This window comes from Syngnathus floridae, chromosome 12 (assembly GCF_059516105.1).
Source record: "Syngnathus floridae isolate MCC-2025c chromosome 12, RoL_Sflo_1.0, whole genome shotgun sequence".
NCBI classification, from domain to species: domain Eukaryota; kingdom Metazoa; phylum Chordata; class Actinopteri; order Syngnathiformes; family Syngnathidae; genus Syngnathus; species Syngnathus floridae.
This window is the reverse complement of record NC_142424.1, coordinates 565,482-582,317: the sequence shown is the minus strand read 5'-3', so window position 1 is coordinate 582,317 and position 16,836 is coordinate 565,482. Positions and strand designations below refer to the sequence as shown.

General features: G+C 50.1%; 5 protein-coding genes across 13 annotated transcripts; 2 read left to right on the top strand and 3 right to left on the bottom strand.

The window, feature by feature from the left end:
- The first annotated feature begins 1,332 nt into the window (after window positions 1–1,332).
- rhof (ras homolog family member F) lies at window positions 1,333–4,057 on the top strand. Of its 2 annotated transcripts, XM_088392883.1 has the most exons (6): window positions 1,333–1,479; window positions 1,566–1,744; window positions 1,838–1,925; window positions 2,536–2,645; window positions 3,027–3,161; window positions 3,296–4,057. In XM_088392883.1, the coding sequence occupies exons 2-6, from the start codon at window positions 1,619–1,621 to the stop codon at window positions 3,458–3,460; spliced, it is 624 nt and encodes a 207-aa protein (XP_088249009.1). In that variant the 5' UTR covers window positions 1,333–1,479; window positions 1,566–1,618; the 3' UTR covers window positions 3,461–4,057. The 2 variants fall into 2 exon arrangements, with proteins under 2 accessions (XP_088249009.1, XP_088249008.1); XM_088392882.1 differs by lacking the exons at window positions 1,333–1,479; window positions 1,566–1,744; window positions 1,838–1,925 and having other exon boundaries at window positions 1,932–2,645.
- Window positions 4,058–4,388: 331 nt separating this feature from the next.
- Window positions 4,389–8,556, bottom strand: tmem120b (transmembrane protein 120B). 2 transcript variants are annotated; one of them, XM_088392876.1, is made up of 12 exons: window positions 8,341–8,556; window positions 7,400–7,518; window positions 7,198–7,314; window positions 7,063–7,122; window positions 6,892–6,987; window positions 6,552–6,641; window positions 6,397–6,462; window positions 6,246–6,307; window positions 5,966–6,058; window positions 5,785–5,849; window positions 5,630–5,698; window positions 4,389–5,473 (listed from the first exon to the last, which is right to left on the bottom strand). In XM_088392876.1, exons 1-12 carry the CDS (start codon window positions 8,401–8,403, stop codon window positions 5,357–5,359), a joined length of 1,017 nt encoding a protein of 338 aa, XP_088249002.1. In that variant the 5' UTR covers window positions 8,404–8,556; the 3' UTR covers window positions 4,389–5,356. The 2 variants fall into 2 exon arrangements, with proteins under 2 accessions (XP_088249002.1, XP_088249001.1); XM_088392875.1 differs by lacking the exon at window positions 8,341–8,556 and adding an exon at window positions 7,628–8,294.
- morn3 (MORN repeat containing 3) lies at window positions 7,759–10,680 on the top strand. Of its 4 annotated transcripts, none has more exons than XM_088392877.1 (6): window positions 8,184–8,883; window positions 9,090–9,235; window positions 9,313–9,458; window positions 9,535–9,694; window positions 9,842–10,008; window positions 10,154–10,680. In XM_088392877.1, exons 1-6 carry the CDS (start codon window positions 8,786–8,788, stop codon window positions 10,214–10,216), a joined length of 780 nt encoding a protein of 259 aa, XP_088249003.1. In that variant the 5' UTR covers window positions 8,184–8,785; the 3' UTR covers window positions 10,217–10,680. The 4 variants fall into 4 exon arrangements, with proteins under 4 accessions (XP_088249006.1, XP_088249005.1, XP_088249003.1 ...); XM_088392878.1 differs by having other exon boundaries at window positions 8,188–8,861; XM_088392880.1 differs by lacking the exons at window positions 8,184–8,883; window positions 9,090–9,235 and adding an exon at window positions 7,759–7,914.
- On the bottom strand, window positions 10,257–12,186 carry orai1b (ORAI calcium release-activated calcium modulator 1b). Its single transcript, XM_088392884.1, has 2 exons — window positions 11,773–12,186; window positions 10,257–11,507 (listed from the first exon to the last, which is right to left on the bottom strand). Exons 1-2 carry the CDS (start codon window positions 11,893–11,895, stop codon window positions 10,953–10,955), a joined length of 678 nt encoding a protein of 225 aa, XP_088249010.1. The 5' UTR covers window positions 11,896–12,186; the 3' UTR covers window positions 10,257–10,952.
- A 411-nt stretch (window positions 12,187–12,597) lies between these two features.
- Window positions 12,598–16,028, bottom strand: wdr41 (WD repeat domain 41). Of its 4 annotated transcripts, none has more exons than XM_088392873.1 (14): window positions 15,839–16,028; window positions 15,628–15,705; window positions 15,162–15,277; window positions 14,697–14,745; window positions 14,472–14,585; window positions 14,343–14,405; window positions 14,169–14,280; window positions 14,011–14,073; window positions 13,786–13,923; window positions 13,535–13,722; window positions 13,344–13,465; window positions 13,177–13,262; window positions 12,968–13,101; window positions 12,598–12,850 (listed from the first exon to the last, which is right to left on the bottom strand). In XM_088392873.1, the coding sequence occupies exons 2-14, from the start codon at window positions 15,673–15,675 to the stop codon at window positions 12,710–12,712; spliced, it is 1,374 nt and encodes a 457-aa protein (XP_088248999.1). In that variant the 5' UTR covers window positions 15,676–15,705; window positions 15,839–16,028; the 3' UTR covers window positions 12,598–12,709. The 4 variants fall into 4 exon arrangements, with proteins under 4 accessions (XP_088248999.1, XP_088249000.1, XP_088248997.1 ...); XM_088392874.1 differs by having other exon boundaries at window positions 13,786–13,887; XM_088392871.1 differs by having other exon boundaries at window positions 13,786–14,073.
- Window positions 16,029–16,836: the final 808 nt, after the last annotated feature.

The window sequence follows — 16,836 nt, the reverse complement described above, 5'->3', positions numbered from 1 at the left end:
GCTGCAGCGGCTGTTGTTGACCGGGCTGGAAAGAAAACCAACCTCGAAAAGATGTCAACGGGCCACAAAACACAAATACAACCAAATCCGATGCGCGTATCTGGGTGTGACTTGAAGGTCTGCTCGTTTGTGTGGCGGCTTTCCGAGCGGCCTGTCTTTCCGGTTCACCGTGTTTATTTTGGGCATTCCGACATGGAGGAAGCGGATGGATGGATCGCGCGCGCGCGCCCGCGCGGACGGACGGACGGGGTTGTCGTTTCTCCGAGCTTCGACTTCCACCATCCCCCAGCTCGCTCGCTCGCTCGCTCGCTCTCTCTCTCGCTCTCCCCGCCCTTATAATCGAACGCATACACGCACATGCAGCAAAGAAGAAGCGTGTAGGTGAACAACACGAGCGAACAGTTTGTCGCCTATTGTCCGTAGGCTTTGGGGGGGAAGGAACAAAAAGCAAAAAGCAAAAAACAAGCGCCCATTCGTGCTGCGCCCGCCATTGAACACAAGTGGAAGGCTCGAGCGCGGGCGGGCGGGCGGGCGGGGTGCGCTTGGACGGCTGCCTCCCTGCGTGGCGAATACAAGCCAATCTTTGTTGAGGATTTTCACGAAAAAGACCCGTGGATGCTTTGTATGTTGACGGAATCGCTCCTTTTTAATCGATGGAGAGCGTTATCATTTGAATCATCAGCCCCCTTTTCTGTTAAGCTTATTTTTACGCTTTGTCACATCAATTTGTTCTTTAGTCTTACAATCGCTTTGGAAGAATCGAATGGAGATTGCTATTTGCTATTCTATGTCTAAATGCTTGCATGTAATTGATGTATTTCTTTTGAAATAAACTTGTGGGAGCATTACCAAGTACTATATATATATATATATATATAGCTGGGTCATGTTTCATTTTTAAATGGGACTACAGTATATGGGTCCGTTTTAAAATGGTGCTGTAATCAAATAATTCATGCTCATTCTAATCCTATTTCAATTGCAGTATTTACTCACCTTACTATGAAATAACCAATGATCTAAAACGATATAGTTTTAAATGTACCTTATGAATATATTATTTACAACCAACAAATGATTTATTGAGAAGAATGAATCGAAAAACATAATTTTGCAGTTTCAAAAGGAAACAATAGCTCATTAAATGCAGCAAATATGACACGATTGGAATAAGACAGGAGTGGACCATATGCGGCCCGGTGGCCATACCACAATACGCCACCATTTTGATGTCTCCAATTTGTCCAAATGGCTCAAATGGAGCCAAACGGTTGAACGTCAAAGAAGATGGTCTTCCAGATTGCATGGCATCGCATCTGCATGGCAGAAAGTAAGGTGGACAAGCTCAAAAAGGAGTTCCCGCCCATGCAATGACACATTGCAAAAAAGGAAGTAGGCGCGGCGCTGCGTGGCGCGCGGCGCTCCAGTGCCGCCCGTTGGTGCGCTCGGATGCTGAGCACCGGCACGCGGGCTCCAAAGGTGAGGGCCCATCTGTCGGCAGCTCGACGCCAAGCGGACAAAAGTGCTCCAACATCCAGAGCGGCCCGTGTGATTTCTTTCCGCAGGCACGCACGGCCTTGACGGAGCGACTAAGCTGGTCCTGTGACTGACGAGGAGGATGACCCAAAATAAGGATGCCGGCACCGGCAGGGAGGCTGAGGAACTCAAGACCGTCATTGTGGGAGATGGCGGCTGTGGGAAAACCTCGCTTCTCATGGTGTATGCCAAAGATTACTTTCCAGAGGTGAGGAGATCCCAATCTGCCGCGTGTTCTAACCAGACGGGCTGGCTAATCTGATGTAGACACCGCTCGTCATTGTCCTCCCCTTTTCAACAGAAATACGCTCCGACGGTGTTTGAAAAAGTCACCACCACGGTGGTCCTTAGAGGAAAAGAAGTGGTGCTCAACATGTACGACACGGCAGGTAAGGCAAAAGTAGTCAAGAAAAAGATAACTCCCCCCCCCCCAGTTGCTGGAGGAAAATCGCAATGACAAGCATGAAAATGCCACTTGTCGAGTTTCGCTTGATTCGAGCGTTCAAGTCCCTCCATATCATCTGCAATACGTTTTATGACAGTGAACGCAAAATCAACTACTTTGAACATGTTTATTTTATCGACCATGCGAGCGGACATCTTCCGCGTCTGTTGTCGTGCAGAGAGAGTGTGACATCATTGCCAAGAGGAAGCCGAAGCCAGGATGTGGTTTGCTTGCACGTCGCGCGTACGCCAACATCGCCCGCATGTCATCGCACGTCTGTGCGCGACCCGTCGCTTTCCGAGCCTGCGGGTGGCAAACTGGTTTTGACCGCAGGCCGCTTTGCAGTAGCAGTCTTGCTCAAACTCGTGTCAAAAGCTTACAAAAAGATCTTGCAAAATCTCATCATTTATTCCAAAGTTGGAATTTTGTTAGGATCCTGAAAGGTTGCTTTTGCGGCCCGTGTAAGATGACACGGCGGGCCAAATGTGGCCCTCGGGCCTGGCCTTTGCCACCGGTCCGACTGCCATCCGCCGCCGTCACGTTTGTGCTCGCAGGCCAGGAGGACTACGACAGGCTGCGCCCGCTGTCGTACCAAGAGGCCCACGTGATTCTGGTGTGCTTCGACGTGACCAACCCCACCAGTTTTGACAACGTGACCATCAAGGTGAAAGGCGCCTCGCCTCGCCTCGCCTCGCCTCGCCTCGCCTCGCCTCGCGCTTACTCTTCAAACGGGAATTGCAAGTTGGGAGTGGCACGCACGCGTTCTTTGACTTATGATTAACTTACCGATACGGCGCTTTCGCTGTGGCCGGACTTTGAGCCCAAAAGCAGATTGGGAAGCCACCGCCGCCTTCTCGGAAAAAAGGTCACCGGGGCCTTGAACAGACGTGGTGGGACAAGTTGTGGCCCTGGGACACGTTCAATATTCAATCACATTCAACCGGGCTCCGCTCACGCATAAATGCTTTTTCGCGTCATTGAAGACTGCTGTTTGCGTGGAGGCAGCAATGCGGCAAAAAATGTCAAAAGGTGCGCATGTGCTCAGTGGCACCCGGAGGTGAAGCACTTTTGTCCGGACGTCCCGCTCATCCTGATTGGCTGCAAGACTGACCTCAGGAAGGACAAAGAGTGCTGCAGGAGGCTCAAGGCCGTCAAGCAGGCTCCCGTCACCTATACGCAGGTGACGACCCCGGTGCTCCTTTCGATTCAAACAATTTGTGTCGTTGAAAATGGCCTCGCAAACGATAGCCCTTTCGTTGATCGAGTTGCGGGCTCGCCGTCTGCTCATCTGGTGTGGTTTGCCTTGGGACGCAGGGCCTGGCCGCGCAGCAGCAGATGAACGCCGAGCTCTACCTGGAGTGCTCGGCAAAGTGCCAGGAGAACGTGGACGACGTGTTCCGGGAGGCCGCCAAGAAGGCTTTGGCTTTCCGCCGCAAGCAAAGACACTTCAAACGCAAGAGGAATTGTCAAATTCTATGAGCGCACTCAGATGTGCCTTTCGTCTTAAAGTACAAGTAAATTGCACTGCACTGGATGTTGAAGCCACTTCAACCTTAAGCAGTTTGAAGCTTTAATCCAGTGATTCTTTTGCATACCACTAGAGGGAGCCTGCCTTCCACACGTGGAGACTCTAATTTCACATGTTCAACTTTTCAGTTCTTCCCATTTGCCAAGAAGGAGTTTGGAGTTGAGTTGTTGGTAGAGGAGTGCCTAACCAGACAAGTGGTTCTCAATGTGACACTCTCAGGCTCCCTCTTGTGGTGCACCAATGAATTACTGGCCAAGTACGCTTCAGTTGTGTTTCACTTTGAATTGCATTTAATTTGAAGACCTATAGATTTTGAAGCTTACTTTTGGGTACAACTTGAATGTATTCATCTGTTACATGCAAACATTTGAATTGAACCACGACATAGCTGTATTTTCGAATAGTTTTTGCTAATAACATGTTGACTTGCAAATATTTTCATGTCATTTGATGACTTATTATTTCTTGTTCTCTTCTTGTCATTTTCCCTCTCTAGTCTTGGATATCTTTGTATTCTCCGAATTTTAAAGCAAACAGCAAAAACTCTTTGAATGTGAACGAATGAATTTGTTGGCCTCGCGTTCTTGCGCAGTTGTGCACAAACAAAAAGTTGAACTTACCTTTGAATGCAGCGCCCGCCCAAGAGTGGGACAAAAATGCAACCTCCACTCGGCCTTCATCTCCGCTATGCGTCGTCCTCGCGACGTCTGCGACACAAACACAAATGGGTGATTGGCAATCAGTCACATACAAACAAATGAGCACTCGCGCTCATACCTGAGAACAAGTCGGTCGGAAGGCCAAATCCAAGCAGAAAGCCTGGCTGGCTGGCTGGCTGGCTGGCTGGCTGACCGCCAATAAAGACACCTTTGCATAAACTGAAGTTAGAAATATTTAATTTGTTGCGCCTAATTAGGGGAAATAGTCCAGTCCCTTCCTTGTCGTGCGTGCGCGTGTACGTGCACGTGTACGTGACGGCGTTTCAGAGCACTGCCAGCTCAACGGGCGCCTTCCGATACCAAAAGAAAATCAAATGTGCAACATGACGTCATCGCGATGATGCGTTCAAGTGGTGACCCCTTGACACAATTAAAATAAGCACATCCATCGTGCCAAGAACATAAACGCTGTGCAGTTGGTTGAAATGACTTTGAGCGGGAGAAACGTTTAGGAACAAGTGGAGTACGGCAAACCCCCAAAACATACAAAACAAAATCCTGAAAAAAACTTGACAAATACCAATCAGTGCCACAAGTCGGCACCGGAGCACGACTTCAATGGAAATGACGCTACCGTCATTCATTTCTGCTGATCCGGATAGGTTAAAAAGAATACAAAAACATGATCACATGATTACAGCAAACTTAAGTTAGGGTGCTAAAAGGTTTCATGGGATGAAGTGAGATTGAATTTTCTGTCGGATTGGGACCTTCACCAAAAAAAATGGTTAAAAAAAAAATATATATATATATGGGGGGGGGTTCACCGTACGCCCTGGAAGGAGACACATCTTGGTCTGGGTGTGGAGGCGACAAGAAAGGAGCACAATGAGCGGGCGTGACAAAGTTGGGGCCCGCAAACGCGGATCCGTCTGCTAGTTGCATATGCGTGCTTTAGTGCACAACAAACAGTCAAGTGTGTGTGTGCGCTCGGTATGCACGCCATGGAGCAGCGAGGAGGATGTCGGCCAGGGGCCGGGACTCCAACACCTGGTGCCGCACACCTGAGAGAAAGAGCGAGAAAATCCACAGTACGCCCGCGTGCTAAATGCGGCCGGCCTTGAGTCGACTTCCCCAGAAGAGCAAAAAAACCCAAAAAGCCCCAAAAATCCAATAGTGCGCAATGTCTCAGTTGCTTTTTTTGACACTGTCCTGCTTGTTGTGCACTTTTTGCTGGACCACTTTTAACGTGGTCAGGAAGTTACCCAGGAACAGGACCAGGAACGTAAGAGCCAACATGAACACCTGAAAGACAAATGGCAAGAACTGAAGAAGGGGAAGGCGGCCATTTTGGTGCGAAGCGGCCATCTTGGGCAAACTCCAGCATCTTCGGACTTTAGCAAACATCGTCAAGCACCAATGGAAGCGCGCGACGGCGCTCGGGTCGGAGACCGGCCTCACCTGCCACTCCTTGCAATCGTCGTGTCCCGCCAAGCGAAACAAGGTCACGCAATTATACAGCTGCCAAAACTGAACAAGGAATAAAAAAAAAAAAAAAAAAGCGTGATCGGCGCGTCCTTTCGGCCAGGTGAATATGGTGAAAAGGTCCGACTCACGTGTCCGAAAAAAAGGAAGGGCAAAAGGAAAGTGAGGCCTCTCCACATCCACGACTGAAATCCCTCTGCAGACACAGAGAGGATGTTGGTGTCGCCAGCTGCCTCCACCAACCACAGCTCGGTTTCTTTTCGATGTCGCCACTCGGCTCAAAGGGGAGCGCGAGCGCGAGCCGGCACTCACCCACGGTGAGGTCCAGCTGGTTCCTCTCCCCCAAAGCCCGCAGTCTGTACAAGCAGCCACTTTGGTAGTAGTACTGGAGGAACTGCACAAAACCTGCAGACAGGAAATGAAGCGCTTTCACAAAGTGGCATTTTTCAAACAATGAAGTCAAATGTAGGTGCAGGGATTCTCAAGCGGCGATACTCGGGCTCCCTCTAGCGGCTGGCCAATGCATCGCCGCCCAACGCTTCAATGGAACCAAGCAAATTGTGGCACTTGTTAAATAAGAAAAAGCACTTACTCTGATAGATGGAGAAAGCCAGGAACTGGCTTCGGAACCTCTGATAGGTGGGACCCTCCGGCCTGTGAGCAAACCAATTGGCGTTTGCACACGATTTAGTCAACGCGATGCACTCATCACCGTTTCGACTTTTCGAGACGTTCCTACGCACCAGGTGAGCATCACGCCGGACAGGAAGGTGGACACGTAATGATGAGACACCCACCAGCCTTTAATCCTGACACACAAACAGCACAGCGGTCAGTCAGACAGACGCTTACGGCGCTGCGAGAAGAACGGCGTGGCGAGCCGCCGGACCCGACTGACCTGGACCCGTTGCTCATGAGGATGCTTTCTCGTATTGTCAACGTGCAATAGTACCACACCAGCAAAAAGTTGAAGATTTCATCTGTGACGCTGACACAAGAGTTGCAACAATTCATTCATTCATTCATTCATTCATTCATTCATTCATTCATTCATTCATTTTGGGGGCACAAATGCGGATATAAGACAAAAATCCAAATCTCCAATAAATTGGTCGATTCCAGAAGAGCCAATATTGTCTGATTAAATACTTTGAATAAAGTCCAGACGCGCATCAATAATTGTGACGTCAACGTGGACGCTAAGCGTCGAAAAGGTTCCCTCCCCGGTCGTCGCTCACCGATAGTTGAGGAGGAAGAGGCACGTGATGGCCCCGAACATGAGGATGATGGTCATGTACAGCTTGAACTTTTCATACTCGTCCTTGTAGGCGAACCTGCGCGAAACACCAGAGCAGACCATGACGTCCGGCGGCCAAAGGTGACGACGCGCAGGCGAGCGAGGCTCCTACTTGGCCTGGTTGCTGAGGAGCGTCACGTTCACGTTGCCCAGGACCAAGTTCAGGTACAGTCTGACAGACAAAAAGACTTTTGGCATCATTTGCTTCCCTTGACCTAGTGAGCAATCGAGGGGGCGGGGCACTGACCCATTTTTCTTTGGTAAATATGCTTCCATGTCAAAGAAGACATTTTCTTTCTCTTTGATTTGGCATTGGATGTCCGCAATCACTTGCATCTGTTTGTCGTCGCAGCCTTGCATGCATCTGCAACAAAGTCAGACAGGAACACACACCAGAGATGGTGAGTGCTTCCGTGGGCTATCATTCCACTGCTCAAGCAATTGCTTACTTGGTTAAGCTGCAGTGGAGGTCGTTCAGACGTTTCCTTTGTTTTCCAATGGCGCTGCTGCATGTGGTTTGAAGATTGGTCAGCTCCTCCAATTTTTGCCTGTACAGTTTGTGAGTTTCCTGTCATTGTACACAAAGCATAAGAAATACCATTGGCCTTCACAGATGATTTAGAGTCTTGGTAAAAGTACCATGCATTGTTTTAGAGAATGCCAGGAAGTTGGGTTACCCGGATTCGAACCCAAACCAGCGCGGCTGCGATGCAGACGGGCCAACCACTAGCGCGCCACATGTCGTTGGACGAAACCATCGCCGCCGGATGCGCTTTCCTTCGACTATATATATGTCAATATCGCTCGCATTGTCTTGGTCGGTGTTGAACAGTTCGCGGTCTTGTGTTCTTTCGGTGCTCCAAAGTACACTTGCTCCCAATTAGCCAGCTAACGCGAGCTAGCTTGCGCGTGCTAATGATGCATTCAGGGACTGTGGAAGACTTCACACTCGTGAAGGAAACAGGTCAACGAACGCATATCATCAACTTCAAAAACTACAAGCCGTGCAGAACTTCTGCTACTGCTGCTAATAAAGCGCAATGATGATGTATCGTGAGGTTCATTGAGCGTAAGGGCTCGTTTTGCAGCACTGCTACACTGGCGCTTTATTTCGGGCTGCAAATGTCGGCCGTGAAGTAGACAAACACCGGGTGGTGATTTAAGGCTATTTCCCCGTGAGAGCTTGCTCCAAAGTGGCTTTTAGTGACGATTGGCAATGGCAAGCACCGGCTCGGAACCTCCAGCTCCAGCTCCAGCTCCAGCTCCAGCTCCAGCTCCAGTGCAGCAGGAGCTAGCTGTCAGTGTCAGCCACCGCATGACGTAGCGGCTTAGACCTCCTCGCCGATTAACGATGCTCTCTAAAACTACAAGAAAAAGAAAGACAAGTGACCTGCAATTGTTGATATTCCTCGTCGATTTCTTGCCACTCCGCCTGGAACTTGGCTATGGACATGGTGCCAATGTACAGAAAAGAGGATGAGCAGCAGATAGGACAAAAGCTGCTGCCGCTGCTGCTGCTGCTGCCGCTGCCGCCGCTGCACACATACAGGAGGATGGATGGACGGACGGACGGACGACTGTCCGTCCACTCAGGCGTGCTTTCATTGGGCCAATCTGCGCATGCGCATATCGCCGTAGACCGGGACGCTTCTGTGCATGCGCACAACCTCGGAGCGCAACAAACTTGTCATAACAGTCATAAATGTAACTCGCTTCAAAATCAAATTGCCACGAGAAACACAAAACGTGAATGATTTGAAAAATAGATACAAATATATATATTTTAAAGCATTATTGCAAACTCTTGACGCAATTCTGTTGCTGGGATACAAGGAATGTCCTCTCGGCTCCAAACAAGCTTGCAGAGATTTTGCAGGGAGAAAAAAGGTGGACCAACCAACCCAAATCGAGGTACATTTAGAGCGGCTGTAAGGTGCGAGGTAAAATAATGGTTGTTAGCACAGTACTAAAGTTGTGTGTTCGAATCTTCGCATACTTTTTGATAAAGTGGCTATCCGTTCATCTTCTTTTGGTTCTGATATGTAGTCTATCTGAAAACCTGGACGAAAGAATGCTGATCGTCCCGTTATCCTCCGCTCAATGATGTTATTTCTTCATCCAAATGTGCCTTTGGAGCAGCATGCCGTTCCCCAAAGCAGTTCGAAGCAATCCGTCCCGTTCAGCCGCGCTGCAAAATCAGTCGAGCAAATGCGGAACGCGCGCGACGGTTTTCTCCGTCAACGGAGACGCATACACCGGCGAGTGGCTCAACAACAACAAGCACGGTGCGCTGCGGTGCGTCTTAAGAGAGTCAGGAATAAACGAAAGGCTGACTGACCAAAGTGGCTTGCAACCATTCCAGGGAGGGGCATTCAGGTGTGGAAGAAGTCCGGGACCCTTTACAATGGCGAGTGGAAGATGGGAAAACGCCACGGATACGGCACCTGCTGTGTACTTGGAGCGAACGCCAAAAAGTACTGCGGTGAATGGAGAAACGGGATGAAGCACGTGCGTAAAGTATTTGCTCACAATATTCTTGCATCTTTTTTCCCAGAGATTTGTATGGGGCTGCTTCTTTCCTTAGGGTCACGGTATTTACGTTTACGACAATTGCGCGACGTACGAGGGCCAGTGGAGCGAGGGCCAGCGGAGCGGTTGGGGGAGGATGTTCTTTCACGACGGGGACGTCTACGAGGGAGAGTGGATGAAGGATAAGGAGCATGGACTCGGCATCCGTCGCTACGGTAACGCCGCTTCTTTTTCACGACACATTGTGATTCTCGCAATAGCCATAAAGCACCACGAGGGGGCAGTATCGACGCGGGTTGCGTTTCAAGGTTAGCCTCGGCACACTTTTTTTTTTTTTTGGACTCTCGGCCGTGTGTCTCCAGCAAACGGCAACTGGTACGAAGGTTCCTGGAGAGACGGCAAGAAAAGCGGCATGGGGAAATTGTTCTACTGTGACAAAGGGCAGCTGTACCGGGGCCTCTGGGTGCGAGGGGAACCCAGATGCGGGACCGTGGAGGACTTGCGGCCCGCAAACTGTCCCATTCCGCAGGTAGGATGAAGACAAAAAGTTCACGGCTGACTTTTGCCAAGCGGAGGCCAAGTCGTACACACCAAAAGTGGCTACAATGAATTCAATCCCGAGTTCATTGTTGACTTCAAGCTGGCGTAACTCAGCAGATTTTTCTCCCTCTTAGGTCAAACTAGTGGATGTGCAGATGGTTCTGCAAGAAGCCCAGCGGGCTCACTTTGATTGTTGATGTCTGAAAGAAACTTTGGTTCCAAAATAAATTCAACTCATTTGTAGGATTTTCCTAAGAGGCACTGGAGCGGCTGCTTTATTCTTCCCGGTGCTCAAAATCAGCCGGAAGACATTTCCAGTCGCTTGGACACACCAACACTATCAGACTGTTGCACATTTGGAGGGGGGGAGCGAAAAAAAAAAAAAGAAGAAAAAAAGTCCAGTCTAAAAGGTGGGGCTGACCCCAAGTGGTAGAGGTCCCTTTTTTCTTTTGGGCCCATTGAGCCAGATGAGATGTACAAATAACGACAATAAAGTACAAGTACAATTTAAATCCGAGTCATTATCACGCCTAATTGAAAAGCAGCAGGCAAGACAAACAACAGTTCGTTCCGGTGATTTGGGGGGAAAAAAAAAAAATCACGGTTAAGACTTGCAATTTCAAGTTTGGGGTAATCTGCCAATTTAAGATTGTCCAAATGAGGTCCATCGCAAAACATCCGAGAGCTCATGAAGGGAAGGCGCCGTCTTTCTCAAGTGGCGGCAAAAGACACGAACATGTCTCTACAAAGTTCTCATGTGCTTTGAGAAAGATTTTTTTGTCCCCAGTTGAGTTGGACAATCTTACAAATAACGCAGATACGCATACAAATATTTGGATCAGCTCGGGATACAGTCGGGGGCGGGGGGGGGGTGGCCTTGAAATCATAAATCCGTGTCATATTCAGCTGGCAGTTCCCTCACTCGCGTACATCTTATGGGAAATGCGAGCTCGGCGAATGTAAAATGGACTCGCCTCGATTGTCCAGCTGGTTCTGCAGCCTGGTGAGGTTGGAGAGCTCCTCCAGCTCCTGGAACTGCCGGTCCGTCTTGTGGCTGACCAGCGAGCGGTAGAAATGCACGGCGAAGACGATGAACACCAAGCCGAAGGGGACCATGATGGACGTGGAGGTGATGGCGGCGGCCACGCCCGCCGACACCGTGTCGTTGCCTGCCTTGCTCGGCTTGACGGGCAGGAACTTGACCCAGCAGAGGAGCACCACCTCGGCCAGGAAGAGGAGCGTCCCGATGACGGTGGAGAAGGCCCAGGCCAGCTCAATGTGGCGGTGCATGCGCTCGTGCGGCGACTCGCTCACCGAGTTGATGTTGTGCACGTTGCTGACCGCCTCGATGTTGGGCAGGATGCAGGTGCTGACCATCAGGGCGAAAAGATGCACGGCCACCAGCACGGTGGTGCACGCGCTGAAGGCGATCAGCAGGGCGGGAGGGTACGGGTAGCTGTTGTCCAGCTGCACTTCCACCATGGCCACCTGAATACGGAGCCGGAAGCCGGGTCACGTCGGTGGCGGTCATTCAAAGAGTTGGGAGGGCGCACGAGCCAACTTTGTGAATTGGACGACCGAGCCCTCCGAACTCTGCCTAGCACCAAACATGAACTTTGACCAGGCAGAAGAATCTCAGCTATTCCCGTGCATAGATTTGCTGCAATTGCTGACTTAGCATGACAAGAATCATTTTTGTAATTTTAGCAGACAACACTGTGCGGTGTGATTTGGAAGGCATGGAATACGTCACCATTGCGAAGCCGGAGAGCAGAGCGGAGGTCCGGCTGGAAGCTTTGAGTTTCGCCCGGCTCAGGTAGAGCTTCCTCCACGACAGAGCTTGCAAGGAATGCTCGCTGATGCTCATGTTGCGCATTAAGGACACAGCGCCGCCGGCTCGTTACTCTTCCGAACAACGCGTATCGATGGGCATCCTCACACCAAGTGGGCCCAACACAAACATTGGCTAATGATAAGCAGAGGAACGGCGTTTCCCGTCAGCTGTCTCGTGCTGCGCTCCGGCTCTACGTTACCCACAAGTCTTTGCGAACAACGAGGACGTGACTTTGGTTTTTTTTCATTTATAGTTTGGCGTCATCAGTAGTTTAAGGAACTGTGAAGAAAGACGTATTAGCGTTTTCTGTCGAAGCCACGGTCTTTTTAAAAAATATATTTGATTGTTCAGTCCGTGGTAAGAAACTGTTGGTGTCACGTGACTGCGCTCAGCCAACGGATATAGAGCTCATCTTCATTCGGCCAATCAATCGAGCGCGTTTACACCGTCCCGGAAGTAGCGATGCGCATTCCAAGTCAAAACAAGGAACCTTGGCAAGGATGCGCACGCTTGGTTCTATTTGAATTGAGCTTTCTCGTTTTTCCATCAAAAAAAGAAAAAAGAAAATCCATGTTTTTGACTGAAACCACTCACCAGCGCTTACGTTAATATACATAGTCACAAATATAAGATAATTATGATACTAACATCAAAAATACAAAAGAAACGTTTCTGTCGAGTTCTTGATTCCAGTGATTTTAAATTGTGTGTGTGTATGTGTGGAAAATGAGAGGTCTAGCTCTGTGTGTTTTATCCATAAAAGTGTTTTTATGTAGAGCACCTTGATCTACTTTTTTTATTTGAAAAGTGATCTATAAATAACGTATTGTTCATTGTTTAAAAGTCAAAGCGTCTTTCACAGTCCGCCCTTCTCCTCCAGTTTCCGGAAGAGCTCCAGGCTGCGGAGGCCCGACTGCTTCTCGCCGTTCTTCCAAAGGATAAGCTGGTGGTCGGCCGAGCACGTCAGCAGGCCGTTCTCCGGCAAGGCCACGAACATCTGAGCGACAACGAGACGAGCACCGACAGTGCTCGTTAGGTAGTTTTCGATTAGTTTGGCAATTTTCGGGAACCTCGGCTCACGCGGCGGTGCGTGCGCGCCAAGAAGACGCCGTACCTGGACTGCACCCGAGTGTCCAATCAGGTCGCCCGTCAACTCCAGCGTCTTGCTGGGCGCCACGTCCGAGGTCTTCTTTGACGGCGGACACGCCTGCCGGCTGGAGCGCCCCAAGGTCCACATTCCAAAGAAGCCTGAAAGGAACAAATGCGGAATATTGCAGGAGTAAAGTCCACATTTCATGCACGGATGAAGAGAGAAAATGTGACCTGGAGAGGCGGGTTCTCCGGCTAAAGGCAGCTCTCGTATCTCCCACATCCTCACGCTGCCGTCCTCCGAGCACGACATCAGCTCGCTGAAACCAAAAGGACAGCCGAGTCGCAAGGAAAAAAAAAAAGGCGCTTTCTGCGTGTGTGTGACTTTGGGCCTCACCGACCTGTCAGAGAGCATCGAGATGTGCAGCACGTCCGAGTCGTGGGCGCGCTTCCGGTACGCCGCCGCCGTCTTGCTGGCCACGTTGAACACGTACACGCCGCTGCCCACCGCCGCCGCCACTAGCTGCAAACAAAAAGAGGAGATCATTTTTAAGAATAGCTTTTTCGTTCTGTGTGAGGACATGTAACTGACGTTTCCGTTGGAGGCAAGGTGCTGAATGGACATCTCGCTGGTTTTGGGCCCGCCCGTTTGGATGTGGGACTGCTCGGCCTGGTTCTGAGGCTCCTCCCACAGAATGTGCTGATAGGCCAGCATGCTGCAGTCCAGCGCGTCCCACACGATCAGCTCGCCCGCGTGCGAGCCGCTGGCAAAGGCGGCGTCTAAGGAAAAACACTGTTGGGGGAAGGGGGCTCAGCTGATAGGGGGGGCAGTTCACAACTGACCGTCGACGTTGATCAGGGCGCGGATTTGGTCCTGATGGTCCGCCAGGCAGCGAACCTCCATCACAGTGAGGGCGTCGCCGCTCGCCACAAGCTTGTAGATGACTGACAGCCCACAATGACTTTTTGGGGTATCAATTGCTTTTGCATATGGTACAACGTAAAATTCTGCAAATGTAGCTGAAAGCACACATTTTGCCTGGCGACACAGAGCAGAAATGGCCCTACCGACGGTTTTGTCCACGGCGGCGGCCACGCGGTTCTCGGGCAGCTGGATGAGCAAGCTGATTCCTGTCCAAAGGCAGAAGAGAGGGACGGACGGACGGACAAGATGAGCGCCAGCCACCGCAAATGGCAACGGCCGCAAAGGTGCTTCGGAGGCTGGCCTGTGTCGCTGCGGCGCTCTTTCAGACACTGCAGACGGAAGTCGCGGCTCCACACGCACAACTGCTGGCCGCCTGAGATCCACGCGCTCACGCGATCCAGCACCAGGATGCACTGACGCACAAATTGGGACTGTTGCGATGACTGGTGATTAACGATGCTTGTGCCACACTGACCTTGACAGAGGACTGCAGGTCCAGAACGGTCTGCAGTCTGTTGCCGGTGTCGGGGTCCCACAACTGTCAGAGTTAAGGACACTTCGAAACAAACTCTTTGGCACCCCCTAGTGAGGACCACGAGGATACGCTGACGCTGCGGTCCGAAGAGGCGGTGATGAGGCGGACGCCGCCGCAGCGCAAGACCGCCATGGCGGTGATCTGCCGGGAGTGACCCCGAAGCTCTTGCACACGCTCGCCCGTCTGAAAACGGACCCGCGGCAATTTTACAAAAGAACCGGGTGACGACGACTGGCAGATTTTGGCGGCAGGGCTCCGTCCCCGTCCCCTTTCGCTTTCCATTCATTGGCTTACCTCCACGTTCCAGACCAGCACCAGGCCATCGTCTCCGGCCGACGCACATCTAGCAAAACGCAAAAGACGGACAAAAAGTCAACATTATTTTTCGTCGGGTCATTTTCACCTGGGAGGTCATCACAATAGGTGTGTGTGACCGTGTTACACTTTGACAGCGCCCGGAAAGGCCCTCGGCCCTGGCCAGCGCTTCACACAAATACGATAGGACAGACATCACGACAATCCGTGAAAAGCAATCGTCACAGGGTTTTTTTTTCTGGACACCTGGAGAAGCGTGAAGGCACACGCACACGCACACACACGCACGCACGCACGCAATAACAAGGACGATGCCGCCCCTGCTGCTGCTGATGGTGGTGATCTTGTCACGCTCTACTACTTCTCTGCAGTGAGTCTCTCCTGTCAATCAACGTAAGGGATGGAGCGGTTGAGGGTGTGTGTGAGTGGGGGTGACTCGCTTACCTGAAGTCATCAATCTGCACCAGAAATCGAACAATGTCAAAATGTCCTTTCAGCACCTGCAGCTCAGTGAAGCAGTTTTTGGGCTGTTCCTCGCCGATGCACAGCACCCCGCTTTTCTGCAGATGTAAGGACTTTTTTTTTAATCCATCCATCCATCCATCCATCCATCCATCCATCCATCCATCCATCCATCCATCCATCCATCCATCCATCCATCCATTATCTGAAGCGCTTATCCTCGCGAGAAAAGCTTCAAATGTACACTTTGAGCTCCACCACTTTAATTCGTCAATTTTTGCTCATGTTTACCTTGTCATCATCTACATATATCATTTTTAACGTGTGTAATACTTGTACCTCTATTAATTGTGCTGATAATGTCTACAACTACTTTTGTATTAAAAAAAACAACAACAACAACAAAAATCATTCACCGGGCGTGTGTGACGTTCACGTAACATCTCACCTCCACGGAGCTTTGAGCTTCACGACCGCCAAAAATCCACCGAAGCATAACTGCTGTGTTTTTAGCGGATGTCGTTAGCTGCGGAGATGAAGATGGAATGAGCTAGACTCGCATTTATGGCATAAATGCAATCACGGACCTTAAACGTTTAGCTAAAGCAAAACATCTAACACTATCTTCTTGTGTCACGTTTCAGGGCCTTTTGGCTTACCGGTCATCGGTGTAACGTGTCCGCTTTCAATGTGACTCGCTTATTTCAAGGCTAGCTTCATAAATCCCACCTAGAGAGACGATTCTGCTCGTTAGTATGACGGTAGGGAAGCTTTTAAAAGGAGAACTTGAGCTCCCGATACGACCGCAACAAATCAGCCATATGACTTAACTACGGAAGCCTGTGGTGGACAATATTTGACCCTTACGCTGACACAAATGCCGCAGAGGAAAAGATTTTAACACGTCACTTAAAAACAACACTATATATTGTTCTATTATTGTATTTAATTTATACTTTAGATAGGGAAAATATTTGAAAACAATTCGTTTTGCAGAGTGTGATGTTTCAATTTCCAATTTCAGACGAAAGCACTGCTAGTCGTTCTGCGAGCAGGCAGTAGGTGGCAGTATGTGCCAATCTTACAAATCTAAAAGACAAGCGAAATGAAAAAAAAAGTATCATTGACGCACCCATTTGTTCTTTACTTGCAGGTGACAAAGCCTTCAATGACACTAAAAGTAAACAAATGTGGTGATCTAGGCTGAACGTGGGAAGTGCCAGCTGAAAAGAAAAATGATCACTTTATCTGGAAAAGTCATAAGATGCGATTGCAACTTTTACCAGTGAAATGGGTTGTTTCTCTCTCAACATCGTGATTTTTCTCTCTTAAATCCGCCCACACGCACACTCGGCCGCGCCGGCTGAGATGACACGCCAGCGTGGGCCCTGTGCGTGACCTTCATGGAGGCTCAGATGCTGATTCGTGATTTAGTGTCGATCCACCGCGCTTGTCAGGGCTCGTGAGGTGGGTGCCTTCCACGCGCTAATAGAAAAGCTCAAGGGCGTGCTTTGCTCAAAAAGAGGACGAGGACGAGGACGAGGACGAGGACGAGGACGAGGAGGAGAGCATTTCAAAATGAGTGACGAGAAGAAGAAATCGCGCGTGGCCATGGGTCGTATAGTTTTCGCATACTTTAATTGATTGTTGTTTTATT